This window comes from Eptesicus fuscus, chromosome 6, assembly GCF_027574615.1.
Source record: "Eptesicus fuscus isolate TK198812 chromosome 6, DD_ASM_mEF_20220401, whole genome shotgun sequence".
Taxonomy (NCBI): Eukaryota; Metazoa; Chordata; class Mammalia; order Chiroptera; family Vespertilionidae; genus Eptesicus; species Eptesicus fuscus.
In genome coordinates this window covers 5397328-5415513 of record NC_072478.1, presented here as the reverse complement: position 1 = coordinate 5415513, position 18186 = coordinate 5397328, and the positions used below count along the sequence as shown (strand labels likewise).

The 18186-nt window shown below is 43.4% G+C and overlaps 1 protein-coding gene across 12 annotated transcripts in view; it reads right to left on the bottom strand.

Annotated features, from left to right (window-relative positions):
• Positions 1 to 2327: 2327 nt before the first annotated feature.
• Positions 2328 to 18186, bottom strand: part of MAPK9 (mitogen-activated protein kinase 9) — a 51256-nt gene continuing 35397 nt past the window's right edge. For 4 of the 12 annotated variants that reach the window (XM_054717099.1, XM_028135418.2, XM_028135422.2 and 1 more), the window contains 7 exons: positions 15430 to 15595; positions 13971 to 14042; positions 10879 to 11061; positions 9578 to 9702; positions 8003 to 8066; positions 6671 to 6742; positions 2328 to 5383 (listed from right to left, as the gene is read on the bottom strand). In XM_054717099.1, coding sequence (XP_054573074.1) covers positions 5241 to 5383; positions 6671 to 6742; positions 8003 to 8066; positions 9578 to 9702; positions 10879 to 11061; positions 13971 to 14042; positions 15430 to 15595 — 825 coding nt within the window. In that variant the 3' untranslated portion in view covers positions 2328 to 5240. Of the gene's footprint in view, positions 5389 to 6254; positions 6446 to 6670; positions 6769 to 8002; positions 8067 to 9577; positions 9703 to 10878; positions 11062 to 13970; positions 14043 to 14368; positions 14441 to 15429; positions 15596 to 18186 lie in introns of those variants that run through there. The other 8 variants (XR_008556280.1, XR_008556281.1, XM_054717105.1 and 5 more) reach the window with 8 other exon arrangements.

Below are 18186 nucleotides of genomic sequence, written 5' to 3'. Positions count from 1 at the left end.
GAGAGAAGGGGGGAGAAAGATCCACTTAATCTACTACCATCTTCCTCCTGGCCCATATTGTACCATGCCTTTTTTTACCCACTTGGCTATTGATGGGCAACCCTAGGTCTTTTGATTGAAGTATTTAACCCATTTACATTTAAAGTAATTATTGATAGGTAGGTAGTTATTACCATTTTATTATTCATATTTTTATCTTTCTTCCTCCTCCTCCCCCATCCCCCTTCCTGTTCTTCTTCCTCTTCTTCTTTTTCAATAAGTTCCTTTAACATTTCCTGTAATGCTGGTTTGGTGGTAATGGAGTCCTTTAACTTTTTCTTGTCTGGGCACTAGGCAAGTTTTTTTAGAGTACACAGAAGTGGAGAGACTCTGGGGGCTTTTTCATCAGAGGGTTGGAAGAACTTTGAGTTTAATCTAGAGACCAGAAGACTTGGAGTTTATCTTTCCAACTAATGTCTTAAAGCCTCTCATAAGATGGGTTCAACTCACTCTATTTCACACAAAGGAAATGCCTAGGACCCATGGGTGGAAGTTGTGGGAGCCAGATTTCAGTTCAGTTTAAGAAAGAAATTTCTAACAGTCAAAACTACAAAAAAATCAGTAGGAAGGGCATTCCCTGATTAAAATCATCTAAGCAGAGGCCAGGTGAGCCCTCCAGATCGATCCCTGCTCTGAATGGTGGTGTGAACCAGAGTACTTCTCTACCTTTTCTCTATACATATGACATCTAGGTGTGTAAATAAAATTATTTTAAAGCATACTTATAAAAATTCTAAGAAAGATACAGTGAAGTTGTAGGAGGAGGGGAGAAAATATTATTGGAGAATCAACTATTTAAAATATGGACTTAGTCAAGAGTTTATTTCATAACTTGTACATCACGACTTCTATGTTTCCATGAGTCTGTATCACAAGCCTCCAGCTTCTCCCTTTCATCCTGCACTGTGTTCATTTCACTGCAGCCAAGCCCCTATGTTCTCTTTTTGGCACTTGGTAAGAACACTGACTGGTGCTGGGGATCAGAGTGAGGGTGTCCCTATAAACACCCAGGATCTGTGTGCACAAGTGTCAGAGGCAGGAAGAGCAGAAGAGCCCCTGAACCCTCCTGCAGGCTCTGCTTCCCATTAAGAACGCAGTGTCCAGCAGCTGCTCCTAGAAAGGAGCTCTTACCACAGCATCCACCAGGATTCTCAGAAAACTTGGCAAAATTCTGTGCTCATGGCATTTGTGTGAGGAGAGAGTACAAGTTTCATCAACGTCTCAGAGGCGTTTATGACTAAAAGAGTGAGATCTATCTTCAGGGCACACCTGCACCCCCTCCTCTGAGGCTGCAGCCTTCTCACTGTTGTGCGGGGCAGGGGTTGGGAGTTAGAAAGTTGATTCTGAATGGTCTCCAACTCTAAAGCACCAAGGCAGAGAGACCGTGGTTGCAAACACCCTTGCTCACAGGATCCTGGGCCCCAAAGCCTTGATCTTTCAAACGATGAAGGAGTGTGTGGCCCTGGGCCTTGAGGACACAGCGAATGACAAGTTCCCAAGGGCTTGACAGATGCATCTTAATCGTGGTCATGTAAAGACTCAAGGGGACATGACTGGGCACTCTGTCCCTGTTATTACTAATTTAGATACCAACTTTCCTGATTAAAAACCTGCCTTACTGTCAAAGATAACCTTATGCTCAAAGTCACACAAGTAGGCACAGAATGAATCTTCATGATGATGTCGTTATTTTGAAATATTACCCCTTCCCCCACCCACCACCATGTACCATTTGTCAATTAATAAAAAGTATTCCAGTACTGTCTACACTGAAAATGGGAAGGTGGTAAGATAGAGAAATGGAACCCAGACCAATATCAAGAGAAATGTTTTCCTTCTCCAGAGGCCTTTAAAAATAAGACTGGTACTCATCTCTCTGAAATGGCTCTGGTCCTTTTAAGCAGAGAAAAGCAAGTGAGCCATTGAGGGCCCTTCTTCTCCTGCTGTCTTAAGTTCATTTCACTGCAGCCAAGTGAAACATCGGAAGTGACTCAAAACCCAAGTGCTCATCCCGTGCACAAACCACAAGCACACGGGTGCCGTAGGGACATGATGTGATACCAGGGCAGACCAGCTGGTGGAGTCTCCTGGCCACACCCTGTGAGCAGACAGTCACACCACGGCTCTGAATAACTGAATAATTGGTTTTGTACTACATCGTTTTGAAAAGAGATTCAGGAATTTGCAGAATATTTTCAGTAAGTGATCTATCTAACAGAAATGTTTTCTCTTTCAATTTAAAAACATTTGCCAGTGTTGATTGAAATGACGACACTTCAACATCCACCTGTGTTTACGTTAAGTCTGTAATCAGAGATGGTGATGTAGAAATATACAGTCAATTGTCACTTAAAAACACACAAAAATTGAACATGCTATACACTTCTCTTTTAAAATGTATCTGTATTATTTTCACCAATCAAAACACACATGATATATTTTATTATAAAACATTAGGCAATATTACTTTTGAGATATGCAATCTGAGAGGTCACACCTGTATTTACTACCAGTATGAAACATCAGAGGCGTTACATTAGCAGTCAAGCAGAAGACCTCATAATCATCACCACGACTGACACGGCATCAAATCCGGATGAAACCAGCATCCCACTCAACTTTTCACGAGGGACTCTGGCTGCAGGCAAGGCCCTGCTGAAGGTTTCTCGTTCAGCACTGTGGCTCTGAGTTTGCATCCCAAAGGTAAGAACAGAGCCACACTAGCATCCCCAGACCACAGCTGGTCAGCACTGAGCAGCATGTGCTTCTAGAACGTTCTCCTGCTCGGACAGACTCTGCTCTCTGGAACCTGCACTTGAAATCAAGACCTGACAAGGGGAGGCAGTCATTTCGGTTTTGACTGAAAACAAACAAAACAAACCTAGTCCAAATTCCAGGCTAATAACAAATTACCTGGTTTATAAAAATATGTGTCCAAAATAGTTCCTTCCAGGGTTGTGTACATATAAATTACAAAAATAAAATAGAGGAGACGAAAAGCTGAGCACATTTTCCGTTCTTATCAGCCTTCATCCACAGCGACCAGTGTGAAAGCCTGCGCACTGCCCCGGGACCTGCACACCTCCCTCGGAGGGGGACCCGCAGGGGTGAGGTATTCCTACCGAGCTCTGCAGTCCGCAGCCGCTGCCCTGTCCTACGTGCATTCCCCCCCCTGATGGAAGGTGGGCTTGGCACAATGTGGGTTCCATCCAGGACACAGAGGAATGAGTGAGCGGGAAGCCCATCTGTGGGGTGCCTGGTTAAGCGGGGCTTCCGTGTACCCTCAGCACCTGGTGCTGCGTTTACTCTAAGGCCAGGGCAGATAATACATTTTTAAAACTTTTCCCTTTCTTTGTTTTTATTTTAAAAGATAGATTCAGTAAAGCTTTTAGAAGAATGTAGATTAGAGAGAAAGCCATTTTAAGATGCTTTTACAGGTACAGTGATAACTGTCTTCACTATACCATCCGGCCTCCAAAAACAAAAATCACCCCAAGCCCCACAAAAGGTGTTTTTGCCTCAGTCCAAGTTAGTATTTCCATCTTGTACTTGAGTGTGTCTAAATCTCACAATATAAAACTGATTTCAGTATTACATTTGCTCTTCAAAGGTTCTACTTTCCAGTAATAATACCAACCAATAAGATACAACTGGTGCAGAGAAAATCGAATATTGTAGATAATATTTATAATAAACTGTCTTATCAAAGTTCCTCCTCAGAACAATTCTATAGAATGTTGACCCAATAGCTTCCAAAATAATTGAACATGAGACAGGAATCCGTACAGAATGAGCTCTAGGGGAAAGCATTATGCGCACAGGTAGCCAAAATGTGACCATCGGTAGCTCCATTTCTGCAGTGACACTGCAATACTCAGCATCTCAGTGAATTCGGAATAATTTCCACATGCAAAAGTCTGCAAGTATCCATTTCAGGTGAGCAGTTTAAGTCAGGAAATATTCACTAGCTAACCACTCCTCCCTCGGGGTCTCCCCCACACCCCTCTGAAGGGTTTTCCCAGAACACGCAGATGTCCCTGAGGAACAGACGCCACCATGAAGTGGGAAACCACCAGCAGGCGTTCGGCAGCAGCCTGGCTCCTCACACAGACCACGGGGGTTAATGAGCTTCTTTCAGGAAAGAGAGCAAGCCCGCAGGCCTGCTGTGTGGAAAAGGGAACCTGCCTGGCGAGGTCACGATCACCTTGAACAATGACGGAAGAGGGACCCATCTTGCTGGGGGCAGAGCGAGCACTCGGTGAGTGCCTGTGATGGCCCTTAGTGGTCCTTTTGTAAAACCCTACTCTAAAGGCAATAATGGATTCAAGGAGCTAGGTGCCATCACATCATTGAAATGGATTGTTAGGAGGCTAATAAAGATGGTGAATTTCTAGGTAGCATTTTAAACTAATAAGTTCGTAAGACCAAGAAAAAAAGAGTTAGGGTCGACAAGATTTTAAAGGTATATATGTCTAAGCAGCGCAAGACACAACTTGGAACTTGGTCATGCAGTAAAGCTGAATGTGCAGCCACCAGACTAATGTGCATGTAAGTGTCCTGGTTTCAGCAGAGATAATTCTCAGCCCCAAACATGACAAATTTTTTTAAAGTTCTATTTTTTATTTATTAAATAGATTTAATTATATTCCTTCTGAAATACAAAAGATAGAATAAATCATACCATAAAAGGTGATATATGATAATATCATGGTGGCTAATGAATACACATAAATCAATTTTTTTGGACAGACACCAAAGTACTTAAGATTAAGAGGTAATTCTAGAAACAGCACTACCTGGAAGACTATTTGGCATTTAAATATTGATTTCCAAAGTTCTAGATGGCAAGTCGGAGCAAGCACTGTGGTCACATGCATATAAGTCCCAACAGTTATTGAGGATGAGAAATTGTCACTACTATCACCGTACAATTAAAGAAACAAATTCATTCATTCTAATTGCTCACCTGAAATGACCTTGAACAAAACCTCTAAAAGTGTGGCTGGCACTGTTTTCTTCAGGCATCACCTGCTTCACTGTAATGTAGGCAGGCAATGCTATCAGGACGGAGCAGCGGCAAGGCATCGTTTCTTACATGCAGAACATGGACCTGTTCTATTTGGTTCCATCAACTCCCAGGCATTTCAGGCCCATGGAAGCGAGAGTTCCTCACTGACAACAAGCTTGCTATTTGGAACTCATCATCGACAACCTTCAAGGGGTCCCGTGGAGGCATCGAGGCTGCTGTCTGTGTCTGAGGCCAGCGTCTGCTCGGTGGACATGGATGAAATGTCATTGATAGATGACGACTGAGAAGGAGTGGCGTTGCTGCTTACTGCTGCATCTGTGCTAAGAAAACCAAGCATAATAAAACCTGAGGCACGACACGGCTGCACACAGGCAGTGAGCCGCAGGGCCCTCCTCGCTCGTCCCTGTGGTTTCCTGTCCTGTTAGTATAGATGAGAAGTTAGTTCACTGTACATTTTGAGCTTTCGCTAGAGTCCTTCTTTAGGCCCAGAATCCCAAATAGTCCTGTCTTTCCCTGCAACGTTCTCCTTTTTTTCCTAGTGGCTAAGCATCATATATGTATTCATGTATAAATACACCTGCTGGTTTAAAAAGGATATTAAAGAAAATTGCTAATGTATCCTAAACTTATCATTATCTCGAAAGGCTTAAGCCCAAATAAGATTCAAATGCCACCAGACATTTCAGTTATAATTGCAAACATTTGATCCAAGGACAAAAGCCTTTGAAGAATTCTTTCGCAATAAAAATACCTTCTAAAACAAACCAGCAAAAAAAGGGGGGGGGGAATGTGGTGTCCTCTTGCTCATTTTATTTTTGTTTTAGAAATCTCCAAAATTGACATATTAAGGCAAATGAAATTATCCTACTTGCTACTATCCATATTTTGGTCTGGTCTGAGCAAAAACAACATATTCAGGCTCTCAGAGGTTAGTGTCTGCAGTCTTAAATTTGGATTTAATTAACAAAAAGCACCTAACCTTATGCTGAAGTTACACAACCTCTAGATGCCTGACCATTTGTCTTGCTGAATATAAAATTCAGGAATAAGAAGTAAGTAGTGCACACAAGCCACAGAAGTGGGGAGAGAAAATCTCTATAACTGAAGTGTTTCCGTGAGAAAAACAGGTAGCATCCCACAGACATAAGAACAGCACATGCTATGTCTCTAGTGATCATACAATTACCTCGCTGTTAGGCTTCTCCCATTAGGTAGGTCGAGGAGAAAATCGGATAACTGTATGAATAATTTTCTCAAAACAAAACCAAATTCATTTTAATTAGATTCACATTGGTTTTCTTTTTTAACTGGGTGGGTCCAGTACATCGAAAAGGCTTTAAATTCAGTTTCCTCATCTGTAAATGGAGCTGACAGCAGCTGCGGCAAGGATGGGACAAGAATGTTCATAATGAGGCTCGTTCACTGCTTGGCACCTCAGTACAACGTTAGCTGCCAGCCCAGGACAAACCCAGATGGGAGACTAATGCACACACGAATTTTCAAATTCAATGCTGGTCAAGCTGGCACGTAACACGCTACTGCCATCTGTGAAAGTTGACCAGGGAAGAAAAATGTGATCCAACTATTAAAGCAATGACTAACCTGAAGGCTGGTCTTTGACAACACCGTTCTTACTTCTTTCTTCCCAGTCCATGACCTCTTTGTAAATCAGCTCTGCAAACAGAAGTGCAAGTGAAAGGCTTCAGCAGTTTCTTGGCATCTCTAACCCTTCTTCCAGGTCAACTGGAACTTCTCCAAGGGCACTGTGATGTGTTATGTTTAATTGTGATATTCAATTAATTCAGAAAAACAGTCGACCTACACCAAACTATCCATGTTTTGATAGATTACATCTTTTCAACACAATTATTAAGACCACCAAAAATGTAGGTGGTTCTGGGTCCATGAGGGGGTTTTAAAAAAGGGGGCAGGTAGACAAAGAGAGATAAACAAGAGAGAAAGACAAAGTTAGCAAAGTGGCTCTCACAGAACATTTTAAACTTGGGTGCTCTCACATATGTTTGTATGTTTCTCTGTCATTACTGTGGTTCTCCAGACATGACCAGCATCCACATGTGAGCTAGAAGCACCTCCAGACTGGCCAGAAATTAATCCAAATGCCTAACTTTTTTCTTGGCTTCAACTCGGTTTTCCTTGGTAGGGAAAACATTTAACTATTAAGTATTCTATTAGGGGATTCTAAAATTTTAGTATTCGTGAAATAAAATGAGCCCGCCTTTTGCCACAAAGTGTGGCTGTGTGTAAGGCCCTGCTGGGTGTGCACGCAGGTCACTGGCACTCCGGGCACCCTGGGGAGGGGCCCAAGTCACCTATTTTGACTTGTGCTAACCACGGTTCTCAATTACTAGTGATTCTAACTTTTAATGAAAAATTGTTAGTTCAGTCTCTTTATTGCTGGTTTAGTTTGTTGTGAGTTGTTTGGTTAATCTCATAGTGGAATAAAAATTATCTGCATATTTGTGACCTGCTATTTTGCCCAAATTCTATTTTAAAACACATATACAACCACATGGTTTATGGATACAGCATACATTCAAATGACCCCACTGAAGTCCCCCAGGTCTGCTTTACAGGGTTTGTAAACTGGGGCTACCCAACATTTTGCAACATGTCATCAAGGTGTGATATAAGTAGTGTGTTTAGTTGACAAACCAGGATTTGATAATGTAAGCTCATGTGAAAAAGCCCTTATTTTTCTCTTTTAAAGCCAATAATACACAATTCATACATGTTCCTCCTTAACTCTGTTACCTTCAAGTTCTTTTTTCTCCTGGGAGGGGGAAGAGGGAGGGCAATGGCCTGCAGGGTTTCTTGTTCCTGCCCGCAAAGGCTATTATTGACAGGTGAGAAGCTGCCCCTTCACAGGACTTCAAGAAATGTCATAAGTATGGATCAAAATAAGCTCCCTGTTACCTTTCCATTCTTCAATCGCATGTTCTCTTTCTTCCAACTGGGCATCGTAAATTTGAGGTGGTGGCTAAAAATTAAGTTACACATAAAGTCAATTAATTTGCAAAATAATGAGGCATTAAGAAAAGGGTAGAATAACTGGAGGACTTTTAATATATTTATGATATGGATGTAATTTCTTTCAAACATGGCTTATGAAAGATTTCTTCATAAGTGTGATATTATATTAGTTTAAGAATCAAAATAATTAAGAAAAAATTAACCAATAAAATAGAGCTCTTATTGTCCTCTTTATAATCACATGACCTCAAAACACTTTAGAGCTATCTGCTCAAATCTAGATATGTATATAAAAGCCTAATATGCAAGTTTCCCCTTGGGAGTTTGATCGCTTGCTATGATGTGTGCTGACCACCAGGGGGAAGCGCGAAATGAAGGAAGGCCCTGGGGAAGGAAGGCCCTGGCTGGCAGCTGGAAGGCCCTGATCGGCCCTGATCACCGGCCAGGCCTAGGGACCCTCCCCGTGCACAAATTTCGTGCACTGGGCCTTTAGTGCAATTATAAAATGAGTCATCACAGGCTGCTTCCTAGAGACCCTCCCTGGACAAGGCACTGTGCTAGGAAACAGAAGGGGGAGAACGCAGTCCAGATCGACAGTTCTTCTCGTTAGAACTCCCAACCCCATCCCACCCCCACCATCAGTGCACAATCCAAAAACTTGCTTAAAAATCACATGCTTATATAGCAGATTCTTTTCATATAAAACAATTTGGTTAATCTCATAGTGGAATAAACATTTTAAAATGGAAGTTTTAAAAAGAATAATAAAAAAATAAAAATAAAATGGAGGTTAAATCCAGAGGCCAAGACATAAAAATGAGTTCCACTGCTGGCACCCAATCAGCTTCCACTATGGCCCAGGCGTCCTCACACTACGGCCCGCGGGCCACATGCGGGTGTTTTTGCCGTTTTGTTTTTTTACTTCAAAATAAGATATGTGCAGTGTGCATAGGAATTTGTTCACAGTTTTTTTAAAACTATAGTCCGGCCCTCCAACGGTCTGAGGGACAGTGAACTGGCCCCGTTTAAAAAGTTTGAGGACCCCTGCACTATGCGCTTCTTTCACTCACCACTGAGGATCGCCCCCAGGGTGGAAACCTGCACACGAGCACCAGCTCAGAGTGGACGCCCCTAGCCGGTGCCCCTGGGAAGGACAAACAAACTTGTGATTTTCAGCAAGTTTCTTAGCCTGACCGGGTGCCTAAACAAGATGATGTAACCAAAGCCCAACGCACAATGCCAGGTACACATGGAGCTTAAAAAGGGCGATACGATGACCACACGCCAGCATCCGCATCCAAGATGAGTCCATGGCCGCAGCATAAGCATGCTCACTTCCTAAGTACTCTGAGCTGGAGCCCCAGGAACAAGTGCTCCAAAGGGGCTGTGACCATCACATGGCCTCCTTGTGATCCTCTTAAGGTAGGACTTGCTCCCTTTCTGTAGACACTGCAGACCAGACAGAAGACCCTAGGAAACCTAAGTCCCTGAACATGTCTTTTCACAAGAGCTGCTTACCGCTTCGGCTTCAGCAGGGTCATACCACACAGTAATGTAAGGGTGACGCAAAGCCTCGTCCACAGAGATTCGCTTGTCAGGGTCTATCACTAACATTTTTGATAACAGATCTCTGGCTTGACTTGCTAGAGTAAAAACAAATATTGAATTAGTAACTAATGCTGTTTATCTGAAAACTGCACCATGAAGAACTAACTGTGTCAGCACAGACAGAACAAAAATGGGCCGGGCTGGTGTGCTCAGTCGGTTGAGTGTTGTCCTGTGGACCTGGGGGGATGCAGGAGACAGCTGATTGATGCTCACTGATGTTCTATCTTTCCCTTCCTCTCTCTCTAAAATCAATAAAAAGATTTTTTAAAAAGTATTAACTTTGAAAATTTTTTGATAGGTTCAAGATCAAGAGCTTTTTTCTTTAAAACTATCAGCCTCTTCCACCAGAAACCAGGCTTTTGAATGTGGTTTCAGCCTCTAGGTCTGCAAGAGGAAGACAGCCCCAGGGGAGCCTCTGGCAGGGAGGGTGCAGAGCCGAGCGGGGGGCACTGCCCGCTGTGCAGACATGAAGCACGGGCGAGCATTTATTTCTGATATCATTCCAAAGTGAAACTAGAACAGACCTTATAAGCCACACAATAACCTCACGTTTGCACAGGATAGGACACTTCCCAGATGCCTCTGCTTTGCCTACCTGTATTCAATGTTGTCAACATACACTTTAAAAAAATCTAGAGATTAGTAGTAGCTAAAAAACAAACAAACAAACCAACACCTTCAATAACTTAGTTAAATACAAGGCTCACCGAGGTTTTGGCAATTAAAGTTGACATATATAGGCAAAGGAGAGATAGGGCTTTTCTGATTGACGGGCAATTTACCTTGATGTGGAGAGAAACAAATCTCTTCTTCCCCCTTAAATCACATTTTAATGATGGACACAGGAAAAGGGAGAAGGAGCTTCTTTTGAATTGAACTATCGTATGGTTTCTGACTTTTCAACTGGGCTAGATCTTTATTCAAGCATCCTGTAAACCTGGAAACTTTAAAATTTCAGTTGCTGGAATTAACATGAGTTTCAGACTGGTGGGAATATTTTTATTTGGCCAATTTAGTTAAGCCATTTTACTGAGGACACAACTTCTGGATCCTGAAGCTTTCTCTCCACAATGCCTTCACTCTAGCCTGTAAATGGCTTTACTTGAGGGTTTCAACTATTTTGTTTCCCAATGTTCACAGGTGTTAGAACACAAACATAAAAAATGAATGCTTCACCCAGATCATGAAAACAAGCAAAGAAGCCATCTTACTTTTAATTTTGTCTCGTTCCGATTCTGATGGGAATATCCAATCTGGAAAGAGTTCTTCAAATTTGATTCCAGGATACTTTGGTCTGTTTTCTACATAATTCCTCACCGTTGGCTGAAGTTTCTTCATAAAATCTGCAGACGGTGTTCCTAGCTGCTCAATCACTTTATTCCACTGATCAATATCTAAGGAGTCTCTTGAGGAAAATACAACTGAAATGCCTATATTCCTATTACATGAAGTAGTATCATTCAAAGAGAAATAAATCATATTTATACCTGTCGACAAGTAATTAACTAGGCCACTCTACGGGGCCAACAGAAGCATTTTGAAATAATATTCAAATAAGGTTTGAGTTTCCAAGTTTAGATCATTAAAAAACAAACAACAAAAAAACTCTTACTCTTTATAAATTATGATCACAGTTTATTAAATCAATGAGTTCTATGTGCCTTCCCATTCTAGATCGAAATAAAGGTATCTTGTAACTGAAGAATACCTATGACAGAAATGCTTATCTATGAAATTAGACAGTCATTACATAGGCAAACTGAAACCAGTTTTCATACTAACTCTATGTGAGATCTGAAGCTCCCTAAACAGGAAGACCTATGGACTTCTCAGTTCACAGCCGGGGAACCAGAGCCCTGTGAGGCAGGGCCCACATCTGGCGCTTGCTATTGCTACCATTTTCACTTGCAAAAAAAAAAAAAAAAAGTTGTCAATACTTGTCTCTCTAATTCCCAGCCTCTTGCTCTCTCTTAAACATCCTCTCGTCAGGCTTTTCCCCATCACTCCATGAAATCTAGCCCATCCAGGTTGCCAGTGACCATCCCTCACTCCAGTGGTCAATTCTCAACCCTTACCTTTTTAACAGTGTCACCCAGCTTCCCCCGCAGCAACTCCCCCTGGCTTTCCAGAGCTTCTCTCTACGAGGGCCTCTGTTACCTCCACGGCTTCTCTTTTCTCTGCCACCCAGGGGGCCTGGTCCTCCTCCTTTGTTCTCTCTCTCAGCATTCACTACCAGTGTCCTGCCTTTACACAGCATGGCAGTCTGATCATCCATCTTTGTTCCTCCAGCCCAAACCTCTTTCCCAAGCTCAGCTCTTGATATCTCCAGTGTCTGACATATTTCTCAGAACCCTAACAAGGCTCTCCGAAGGGCTGACCTTCAAAACAAATACAGCGTTTCAGCCGCCTCCCCCTACCATCCTGGTGGTTTCCTTGCGATAGCCCTTGACCTTGCAGGTCTACCCTCAGCTCAGCAGTTGGGCCATCCTTTTCCATTTTAAGTCAGCTGAGAGCCTAGGAAAGAGTGGGTGCTCAACAAATAGCTATGGGCTTATGTCTATAGACTACAGAGGGATAGGCGACAGGACAGTCCCAAAAGCCTGGCTGACATCCTGGGTGTGTGAGGGCACCGCTGAGCTCTCATTATAGCAGAGGAACCAAAGCTCAGAGACGCTCTGACTCCTCAAGGATGCAGACACCGTGTGGGAGGCAGAACGTGGCGCCAGGTGGCCTGGCTAAGCTTTCTCCTTCTCATGGACCACCCGGGACAGGCGTTCCTGCTCTACCCCAGTCACAAATCTAACGCAGATCTGTAAGAACTGCGGACCAGTTTCCTGAATCTTTTTCTATCCCAGTAATTTTTAATCTAATGTTTGAAAAACTGGCAAAATTATCTTTGAAAAATGATGTTAATCTCCGTGTGTGTTCTGAAAATGACATTAGGTAATCATATATACAATTAATTGTGGACACTGTAAGATGTTAATATGTAAAGTAGGAATTTTAAATTACTTAATAATGCATCAAAAAGTACTCACATTTTTCATTTTTGTACTTTCTGAAGAAAACATTTCTTAATACAAAAAGGAAAGGCATAAAATGAATAAGAATTGAGACAAACTGAATGTTTTAAATGATTTATCTTTAGAATATGTCAATTTTTCCCTTTTTAATTGACTTTATTTGTAAAATGAAGACTCCCTTCCTTACAGTTTGAAACAAGTGAATCTAAGGTAGATTATGGGAAACTACTAGAAAATTTTCTAGAACAAAATAAAATGCTGCATTTAACCTCACATAAAGTCTGAGATGTGGTAAATGACAGGAATAAAACCTTTTCATTCCTTTTGTGTTGTGAATAATTTATAATGCAAAAAAACTGCCCTCATAAAATTATAAAAAACTAAAATTAACAAATACAAACACTGACTACACAGCTTGATTTCCTTTAAGAAAAAAACATCAATTTGCCAATGAACAGAGACACTTAAAGATTTCATAACAAAAAACAAAATCAAAGACTAATGAAAATACTAAGTGGTTAGAACACAAATGAAAAAGGGCATATGTGAAGAACCATGTTCGCGTAAAAAATATTAGAGATGGAAGAATATGAGGAATATGAGGAAAGAAAGCTATATTATCTATTTACTTTGTGCTATGTCATTAATATGATTTGCTGACCACAAGATAAGTTAATCTTTGGCATTTTCTATTTATTTTAGACTTCCCGTGTCTCACAAAATACCTTTAAGCAGGTTTTTAAAAAATTTCTACAAAATGTCAGCAGAGTAACAAACAAGAAAATTCACCATATGTTGGTCCTCACCAACTTTCACTTTAATCTTTTTCATTTAGCTGTTATGTAGTGTGCTTCCGTTCTTTGGGGGAAAGTATTTTAATGCATACTAATAACTAACAAAATAGCATATTAATTAAATTATGTAGGAATACTTACTGACCTATTAAATTTAGACAGCAACTTGCCTAGTTAACTGAATGACCTAATAACATTTTCATTTATATCAGAATATATTCATCAAATAGTAAATAAATTTCTAGTAAGCTATTTTTTATAAAATTAAGAGCTAATATAATTAGTTTAACTCCAAGCCTCAATAAAATCATTAGAGGTAGTCAAGTAAAAAAGAAAAGGTAAAATTGAACCGTTTGGTTTGTGACACTAATTTAACAGACATAATACAGCCCCTTACACCCAGTCTGGAACTATGCATTTTCCTTTGAGCTCCGGCTGCTTGTGGTGCTTAAGGGAAGCATGGCCGGAAGGTCCCGGGAAGGATACGGTCAGTGCCTTGGAATATCACACAACCTTTCACCAGCTCGCCCATGATGCAACCCACTGACCAGATATCAACTGAAAATAAAATGAAATGATAAAATTATAAAGTGCCATGAACAAAACAAAGGTGAGGAAAAGGAATTCTAACAGTGCACTAAACACACAAACATGGAAGAATGAATTGCTAAGGGTGAACTTCACACAATGTGAATGGTTGTGGCCTCCATTGTAGCCATCAGTGCACAGCAACCTGGGGTTTTAGTGGCAAAGATTCCCATACTTTACAGCTGAAAAAAACAAACAAAACCCCAGAAACAGAAGTGCCTGTCCCCACACCGAGCTGTTTTAGCCACACACCCCGCCCACCCTGTGGCCACTGCAGGTCTCCTTGTGAAGGATACAGTCTCTTCCTGGGAACAGGACTTTATGGAGAACCATTTCTGCCATGATGCACCCGACAGACCAGATGTCCACTACCAAACACCAGGTGATTAAAGCCAGCAGGAGACCCCCACATCCTCCTCAAACTCCCTCCCCTGGACAAACGCGGCTGGTAACACGCCGAACCCCCCTCCTGAAGGGTCCTTTCCTACACTGGCCGTCAGCAGGGCCGCACAGAGGCAGGCTTGCTTTTCCGAGCTCCAGGGGAGGCCTGACTTCCAGCTGCTCACCCTCTTCTGCGGGGCCAGCTGAGCCCACACCCCCGCCAGCCGGGCAGAGGGCTATCTAGCGCCCTTGCTGGAGAGGGGGCGGGGGGGGGGGGGAGAGAAGGTAAGCGGGAACCCCGTTTTCTCTCCCTTCCGCAGGAAACAGAGCCCCAGAGCGGTGTCCAGTGGGAGCACAGCTTACGGAACATGGAAATAAATCTGAGGCAAAGTCCATGTCAGAGGGCTGGGCAAACTTTCAGGATTTTTAAAACAAGTAAATGTGATTTCATTCTTCTTGGCAAATTTGTCAAAAGCTAAGTCTGAAAGAGCTCTGTTATTCTGTTATTGCTAGAATAAGTTAAGTTTTGATGTTACTAGTAAATAACACCGATAGCAACTTTTCTATGCAAAAAAGAACATATATTATTCCATTTATATCAGGTTCAAAAATAAGTAAAACCCATCAATGGTGCTGGAAATTAGGTTGATAGCTTCCCTTGGGGACTAAGACCTGAAGGGCCTGGAGAGGCCCGGGGTGGTGCTGGGGATGTGGGTGCGCTCCCATCGAGTGCACACTGTGATTTATATTCTTTTCTATAAGTATGTTATACTTTGATAAACATTCAACTTCAAAAGTGAATGATTTTAACTAATAGGAATATAAAAGTAATGGTTTCTTATTTGTGGACTGTGATAATCTGTAACACAGCCCCCACATTATATTTCATATAATTCACAGGAAAGAGACAACACTAGTGATGACAAATGGCACTATTTTTAAACATCTCAGCCTCTCCGGTTCCATCTGCACTCACCGTTCTCTTTATAGCCCATACCCAGGATGACTTCCGGCGCCCGGTAATACCGTGTCACCACGTAGGGGGTCATCATGAAGTTGGTGCAGGCTGTCCGGGCTAGGCCAAAGTCCAGGATCTTAAGCGTGCAGTCTGACTTTACTACAATGTTACTGGGTTTCAAATCCTAGGACAGAAATGGTTTAAATGAATAAAATGCACCAAAGCATGCTACCAGTAAATAAACAACTGCACGCTGGCAGGGAGCTGAGAGGTCCGTGACTGCCGAAGTACATGAGAGCGCTGGCAGGGGGAGGCAAGTTAGAATGGAACCCTGGCATTTTAGAACAATTTTGGAAAATCCTATTCTCAACCTGAAACGAATACGAATAAGCCTAAAGAAGTCAGATGGCTGCCCTCACCCCCAATGTGGAAATGCTCATGACCTTTACTTAAAACCTTCTGAGGGGGGAGCTGGCCGGGCTGAGGGTCAAGGGGCTGGTGCCTGGTGTGAGGGATGAGGCTGCCATTCGTGTAGGGTCCATGCTGCCCCAACCACCACACCCTGCACCATGCTGCGCCGGCATGGAGAACCTGAGGCCACGGTGTGCCACTGGCTCACCAGGAGGAGAGGGCAGTGAGATGGGAACCTCCTCCAGGTTCAAGACCTTGATCAGCCCATTCTGTGGAAAGTGCAGCTTAAATGGGCAACAGCACCAGGCCCAGCAACCAGTGCCAAAATTCCACTCCAGGGAAGCACCTCGTCACGGACCAACTAGGAAGGACTTGCTGGTCGGGGGCTTCTGTAGCATCAACGCCCGCCTGGCACCAAGCAGACTGCAGCACTGAGAGCACTGCTTTTCCTGCGGCCTGCAGCCCAGCACCGCCTCCTCCGGGAGCAGCCTCCTCCGGGAGCAGCCAGGCGGCTGCGCATTCCAGAACCTCTTCAGGGCAAAGATCACTTTGAACTGTTTGGCTAAATGCAGGGCCTAATCCCAGAGCGCGCCACACAAGAACCCCTACAGGGATCTCACAGCAAAATATTCCCACGGAGAGAGCCTCCGGAAGACTTGCCGCGCGCACACCGCGAGGGAGCACTGGCAGCCAAAGCCGGGCCTCAGGGGTCCTAGCCCCTGAAGAGAGGCGTTGTGGGAACCGTGGCTTTGACCGCTTCCTGTGTTGTATGCTTTGGCTTCACTCCCCGCCGGGCTTTACCAGGTGGGGCTGTTCGGTAACGCAGCTTGGAACACCAGCAAGTCACATGTGAAAAAGAAAAGAGGTTGGGGCTTTGGGCGCCTCTAACCTTGCAGCCATGCGGGGACCCAGTCACTCAGTGCTCATCGGGGCCTTCACTGTACAGTGATTTATTGGATTTCTTTGTGGTGGGAAAATTTTTTCATATAGGAAAATACCTTCCCTTGGTACACTGAATATATTCAAGGAAATTCTTATTGTTTTCTTGAGATTCATGAGTTAAGTCATCCCTTCACCCACAGAAATGTTTGGCCTCTTAGAATGTGCATGTTCTCTCAAGGTAGTTATTTTGGGTTTTGTTTTAACAGCATCTTCAGGAGAGGGCCCTGAACACCTTCTGCTGCCATCTAAAACTGCCTAAAAACTCAGATACCGTTCCATTCTAACCCCACGACGAGCTCCAGCAGCCGGCATCCTGTGCTGTCAGACGGTTTGCGAGGGGCGTCTGGGATACGTGTATGTATGCCTGTGTGCGAGCACCATTTTAAACAGAAATTCTGGCCCACTGTCCTGGAAGACTGTTCTCATTTCCTGTGAAGTGACTGGTCTGCCCAGCCATGGTCCAGGGGAGCCTCCTCTCCTCCCATCATGGAAACCCCACGTTAAGGGGATTCCTCCGTGGAGATACATCTACCCATTGGCTGTAAGTGGTCACCCTTCACTACTTTCAGATGTAACGGGTACAGAAACTGGGTTTCCCTGTGGTTTGCAAAGAAGAAGAAACCCCAAGTTTCCAGCAAGGAGTGAGAGACTTAATTACCACGTACCCTCGGTGGGACGAGGGAATGAACGCAGGGCACGCACGCTGCTGGTCTACACGCTCCAGGCGTGCCCCATGTTTCCGGAACAAGCCCAGAAGCAGTTGGTCCTCAGATCAACCTGCTCCTTGAGTACCACTCTGCTCTCGGGAGCTCCACTCACAGCTCCTTCCTGCAGTCCCTCACTGACCCCGGACTGGGCAAGGTCTTTCTCATGCTCTGGTTGTTCAAGCTGTTGACCTTGGAGCAGGGCACTAGTTTTACAATCTGCTTTCAACATTTTTTGCTTTCCAGCATGCTTCTGCAATATGTAGTGGTCCTTTCCCTTAACTTCCTCCTCTTGCCTCTTACATTTATCTTCCCAAAGTAGTCTGTCCCCATAAGTAAGTTTCCTAAGAAGGTAAATTGTGTGTCTGGTGATTATTTTAAAATTTAGATCCCAAGAAATGTATTCAGTTTGCAGTGCACTTTTTGGATTCTCTCTGTAGCTCTTGGTACTTAATCAAACTTTGTATGTGAAAGAAATGTGCATGTTCAGATGTTTTACCATCTCATTATTTTCGGCAATTCAGTAAAAAACCCACACCCTTCTTAGGGCTCCTCCCTCCCTCTCTCCCTCCCTCCCTCCCTCCCTCCCTCCCTCCCTTCCTCCCTCCCTCCCTCCCTCCACGCCTGGTCATCCTTCAGTTCCTAACACTCTGGCTCTTCCCTGCTCTCCAACAGATATAATTGACATTTTCTAGTAGCCACCTTAAAGAGAGTGAAT